The 6,022-nt window shown below is 50.1% G+C and overlaps 1 protein-coding gene and 1 non-coding gene across 2 annotated transcripts; both read right to left on the minus strand.

Annotated features, from left to right (window-relative positions):
- Positions 1–498: 498 nt before the first annotated feature.
- On the minus strand, positions 499–3,189 carry Rpl13 (ribosomal protein L13). The gene is made up of 6 exons (XM_008840521.3): positions 3,055–3,189; positions 2,745–2,854; positions 2,516–2,657; positions 2,153–2,326; positions 1,370–1,426; positions 499–713 (listed from the first exon to the last, which is right to left on the minus strand). Exons 2-6 carry the CDS (start codon positions 2,846–2,848, stop codon positions 555–557), a joined length of 636 nt encoding a protein of 211 aa, XP_008838743.1. The 5' UTR covers positions 2,849–2,854; positions 3,055–3,189; the 3' UTR covers positions 499–554.
- On the minus strand, positions 2,385–2,468 carry LOC115071620. Its single transcript, XR_003850731.1, has one exon. It is a non-coding gene; the product is annotated as a small nucleolar RNA MBII-202 (small nucleolar RNA).
- Positions 3,190–6,022: the final 2,833 nt, after the last annotated feature.

Raw genomic sequence — 6,022 nt, forward strand, 5'->3', positions numbered from 1 at the left:
ACAACTAATTCCAAGAGATGATCAAGTTAAAGTGACTTCCACCTCTGTAGACTCCTACCCCATTGTGGCCACCTGATGCACTGCTGGGAATGCCCAGTCACTGGCTTTGCGAACACTGGAGAAGTACCCACTGAGATACACAACCAGTCTCCCACAAGGACGCACAAAATGCAGGGACCTCACACTTGAGTTTCCCACTCAGAAGAGACAAACTTGTCAGTCCTTCAGGGGTATTCACAAGGTGTTGTTTCCAGGAACTGGCAGTTTCTGCTTCGTGCAAATGAACCACAGAACCATACTTCAGGGACCACTGCTTAATGAGTCCTGTCTTGGAGGCGACAGGCTAACACCAGTGTCCTCTATCAAGAGTAAATTCTGGGCTTAAACCTGTGACCATTTCTATCCAAACAAAGGATGTTAGTGGCTCTTTAGGTAGCCCAGGGGTATAACTACCTGGTAATGTTGAACCACAAACAGGCCCTGCTGACAGTAAGCATGTGCATGGAAGTAGAGTTCGCTTTACTGAAAATTTATTACAATGCCCCAACAGAGCATTACTTTTTCTTTTCAACATCTTGTTCCGCAGCTTCCTTGGCCCTTTTCGCTCGAATGCCGAAGAGCCGGGCGTTGGCACGGGCCATTCGGAGGCTGGCAAAAGCCTTGAAGTTCTTTTCTTCTTCTGTGATCACTCTGGCTTTCTCCTTTTTATAGACCTGGTAAGTGGGGAAGAGGACAGGGGTCAACTTACACCCGCAGGCAGTCAAGGTGGGGGCCCACAACCTGGCCACCGAGCTTCAACACAGCCACCAACTCTCAGGAGCCAAACTGAGGCTTTCTGGCACAAAAGAACCACACTCAAGTCTGAGGAAGTTATCAGTATACTTGGGAGGTTGAGGGGAGGATGGTGATGTTCAAAAGAGAGGAAGTTCTAGACCAGCCTTAGGGTACATAGGAAGCCTGATCCCACCACATTTTATGATTACCCTTCCCAGTAAAAATACCCCTTTATGGAGTACATTATGAAGACCCTACCCCAGAAATTAAGAACAAGGTAACCCCAGGAAAATTAGAAAAAAAAAAAGAAACACCCAGTCTGCCTAAGAATGTATTGGGTGTGTGTCACCAGCATTCCAACCAGGTGGGCAATGACAAGCTAGGATCACTCGAACTTCTAAAAAGGAGGATAAGACCATCCTTTAAAGTGTCCATCTGTTAAGAATTTGGGGTGGTTCTTCCTAGAGCTAAAGGTAGCTTCAAATGCCTGTGAATCTTAGCAACTACCCCATCTGCCACAGCACACGCCTTCACCTGTCAAGTCTCGTCTATAGCATTCTTTAACTGGACTTGCATAAACCAAGTATGCACTTACATTCCGGATGGGCATCACTGGTCCTGTGAGCTGAGTGGCCAATTTGAGTTCTTCAGCCTGTTTGAGAACAAAAGGCTATAATGAGCAGTTTCTTTCTCTAAGACTTTATGCCTAACACCCACAGACCCCTTCTGTCATGGGGTTGCCTTGCTCCTGCCTGACACTACAGGGTTGCACATCTCATGGGACCCAATGTACTCTAGGGGTAGGTAAGGAGGGTCCTGTTCCACCTTTCAGACAGACCAAATCCACCCCAATTTCCAGGAAGCTCATACAAATTGGACACCGTGACAACCCTGCCCTCCCCATGGTGGTCCAGTAACATTTCCGAATACTGTGAAGATTTTTTTTTGGAGTCTTTTTGAGACAGGGTCTCCCTACAGCCTCAGCTGGCCTGGCACTCACTAAATAGACCAAGCTGGCCCTGCCTCTGCCTCCTGAGAGGTGGAATTAAAGGCAAGAGCCACCATGCCCAGCTATACTATATGCCTTATACCCAGAAATGTTCCCTGGACAACCCTGCAGGGGGAACACTCTGAACTGCAAATGCCTATCTCCCAGTCTAATTGCTGCCAGCAGAGCCAGAAAGCTGGGAACACATGGATATCATGGAGGTTATCATCGTTTTTGATTTTTTCATTACATGTCAATTCCCTACTAAGGCAATGTTTTGAAGATTAAAAAGGCTATAGGACATCAGTGTCTCCCCAGGGTGGATCCAGACTGTCGGCAATTTACACTGAACCAAACCTCAGATGCCCCCAAGGCACCCACTGCACTCACAGAGCTGTCTCCCTTCTTGGGGGCAGAAGGCTTCCTGGGGAAGAGGATAAGCTTAGAGCGGTACTCCTTCAGCCGCTGCACGTTAGCCTGCAGGGATTCCGTGGACTTGTTCCGCCTTCTTGGGTCCACAGAGATGCCGATGGTCCGTGCCACTTTCTTATGGATGCCGGCCACCTGTCCAGAAGCAGAAACAGATGAAATACCTCTCAGCCCCTCCCGCTGCCCGCCCTGCGGGGAAAGCTCGGTGGTGTCAGATGGAAAAGGGTTCAAAAGTACTTTCATCAAGACAGTACAGCGATTCCGGAGAATGTCATCATTCCACCGACATATCAGCGCCAAGACCCCGCACCCCGCCGGACTCACCCTGAGCTCTTCCAGGCTGAAGCCCCGACCAGCTCGGACCTTGGTGTGGTATCTCACCGTGGGGCACCTCACTATGGGCCGGATGGGCCCGGACGCGGGACGAGGGGCGATACGGCGCGCTTTCGCCAAACGGGCCTTGCGTCTGGAGAACAGACAAGACTGTCACCTCCGCCCCGCGCGTCCGGCAAGTGCCCCGCCCCGAGGACACGCCAGGCCGCGGGGTCCACACCTGCGGATCTTCCGCGCCGGCTGGTTGAACCAAGTGTCCACTCGCTGCTGCCAGTCCTTGTGGAAGTGGGGCTTCAGGATCATGCCATTCCGGCTGGGCGCCATGGTTGCCTAAGGCCGCGAGGGAAAGGAGGGCGGCAGGTGAAGGCCCCGGGAAGCCGCGCCGAGCCCTGCCGCCCGACCCCGGCCCCACGCCCTCTGCACCCAGGCTCCTCCATGGCCCCGAGAACGGCCGCGCCGCGCCGACGACGGCGAAGAGCGCGCGATGGAGGCGGATGGGCCGCGATGGCTGTGGCCAGAAGCGTACTCACCTCCTGCGCAGGAGACCGGCCGAAAGGAAAGGACTCGGCGCCGCAAAGCACCTTGGGGTCGTAGACGGCCCGGCCAATCCAAGCCGCCGAAAGTCCTGCGACCAATCAGAGCAAGGCGAGGTGGACGTGATGTCATCCAGCCCTCGCGCAGGCGCACTTGCACTGCTCTAGAGGGCAGGCCTTGATTGTTCTCGCCCTTGCAGGTTCCCTCAGGACCTGGGAATTAACATCCTAAATCCTTCCCGTTCCTGGGTCCAGGGCTCTTTCCACTCTCATTTATGCTTTCCTTTATTCTTAAGAGCTGTGGTCTCGGGGGCTGGAGAGATGGCTCAGCGGTTAAGAACACTGGTTGTTCTTGCAGAGGACCAGGGTTCGAATCCCAGCACCCACATGGCAGCTAACAACTGTCCGTAATTCCAGTTTCCGGGGATCCGAGTCTGTCCTCCGCTGGCATTGCACGACATGGGTGCACTTACCTACATGCAGACAATACAGGCATACACATACAATAAAAAAGTTGTCTCAGGGCTGGACCGATGGCTCAGCGACTAAGAGCACTGACTGCTCTTGCAGAGGATCCGGGTTCGAATCCCAGTGCTCACATGGTGGCTAACAACCATTCACAACTCTGGTTCCAAGGGATTCGTCCCCCTCTTCTGACCTCCCGGGTGCATGACACGGGTGCACTTACACACATGTGTATGCACATAAAATATACATATATATATGTATTTTTTTTTCGTCTTTTTGAGACAGGGTTTCCCTGTAGCCCCAGCTGTCCTGGAACTATGTAGACCAGGCTGGCCTTGAACTCACAGAGGTCCGCCTGCCTCTGCCTCCCGAGTGCTGGGATTAAAGGCGTGCGCCACCACGCCCGACTAAATACATATTTTTAAGAAGTTGTGGTCTCCCTATGCTGCTCCACAGGCCTGGAACTCAAAGTGTTCCACCTCTTCCTCCTGAGTGTTGGGATTACAGGTATGCACTACCATTCCTAGTTTATTCCCCTCAGATGTAACTTCTCTGGGATCAGCTGTGACAGGGTGTAGATATTGCATTCCATTCCCCACACATACATAAACATGACACTTCCCTATACACATCCTGCATCTGTGCATCTGTAAACCAATCTTTTCTATTTCATTTTCCATTCCCACCTACTAAATTCTCTCCTGATAAAAATCCACATTATAGACTGGGCGTGGTGGCGCACGCCTTTAATCCCAGCACTCGGGAGAGTCAGGCAGACCTCTGTGAGTTCAAGGTCAGCCTGCTCTACGTAGGGAGTTCCAGGCCAGCTGAGGCTATAGGGGAGAGCCTGTCTCAAAAAGACTAAAAAATTTAAAAATCCACATTATAGCTGGATCTGGTGCCAAACCTGCACTCCCAGCTACTGGGGAAGCTGAAGCAGGAAGATGGCAATTTCAAGGCAGAGGCAACTTGATTTCTCTTAACAAAAAAAAAAAAAAAAAAAAAACGAGGACTGGGGCTGGAGAGATGGCTGAATGGTTAGGAGCACATACTACTCTTCTAGAGTCCCCAAATTTAGTTGAATTGGGTTTCCAGCACACACATTGGTGTCTTTCAACCATCTATAACTCCAACTGAGGGCAACTGCATTCACATGCGTGCGCGTGCACACGCATGCACACACACACACATACACACAATTAAATCTTAAGAAAGACTGGGAAGGTGGCTCAGCAGGTGAAGGTGCTTGTTGTCAGTTTGATCCCTGAATCTGATCCTGGGCCCCACATTTTGCAGAGAACTGAATCCCCCAAGGTGTCTGCTGACCAATATGTGCCATGGTGTGCACGCTAAATAAATAAAAAAGTACAAAGAGGCTGGGTGTTGTGGTCTGTGACATTAATCCCTGTACTCAAGAGGCAGAGGCAGGCAGACTTCTCTCTGTGAGGTCAAGGCCAGCCAATCGTATGAGAGACTCTAGCTAGATTCAATCCTCAGTATGGAAAAAAAAAATCTTGTTTGTGTATAGGTGCACATTTGTCCACCTATGTGCTCATGGGTATGGAGGGCAGAGGTCGATGGTAATACTCTCCACCTTATTTTTGGACAGGGTCCAAAGACCTCCAAGCCACATTTCTTTGAATGAGCAATCATCTATCAATTTCTCAGAAACCATCCTCAACGCTCCAACCATGGACTTTGCTCTGACATCTCAAAAGGACGTTTCTATCTCCATCACCAGTATTTCTTTCTGGACAGACATGCAGGTTCATGTAACTCCGTTTGATCCTTGGTGAATCCTGCAAGCTACAACTGGCCTAGCAAGATATGTGTACTGATACAATAGTGGTACCAATATTATGGGAGTAACCAACCACTTTCTAATTGGATTTAAGGTTTTCTTTGTAAGCTGGAACCCATATCTGACACTGGTATTAGGCCTAGGACCTGTGGTGAGACAGGTCTCAGGCCTTAGGGGAGAGCCTAATACTATTTGGCTAGAATATAGTAATAAGCTGACTCCTAATGACATTGATATTCCCATAGATTAATACACCTCTCAACGCTGACCAGAGAAGCTTCCTTATGCAGCAGATGGTGATTAACACAGAAAACCACAACTGGCCAACATGCAGAGAATAAGAGGCTGCAGACTGCTTATCCCTGAATGGGACACCTATATCAAACTTCTGCCTCCCAAGGCTCGGGGGAACATTGTGGAAGAGGGTGTGAAAAGATGGTAAGAGGTTGGGGATATCGCTCAGTGGTAGAGCACTTGCTACCACAGGGTTTGGTCCTCAGCTCCGAGAAAAAAAAAAAAAAAAAAAAAAGACTGTTAAGAGCCAGAGGAGGTGGATGACCACAAGCAAATAGTTTTCCAGACAACTGGGCAATGGTGACAGCATGCACAAGCCCTGTATAAACTCAAACCAGACAAAATCCCAACATGGATGTGAGGAACTGTGTAAGAAACTCCAACCCTACCTGAGAAACTACT

Source organism: Nannospalax galili, unplaced genomic scaffold (assembly GCF_000622305.1).
Source record: "Nannospalax galili isolate Female #2095 unplaced genomic scaffold, S.galili_v1.0 scaffold459, whole genome shotgun sequence".
Taxonomy (NCBI): Eukaryota; Metazoa; Chordata; class Mammalia; order Rodentia; family Spalacidae; genus Nannospalax; species Nannospalax galili.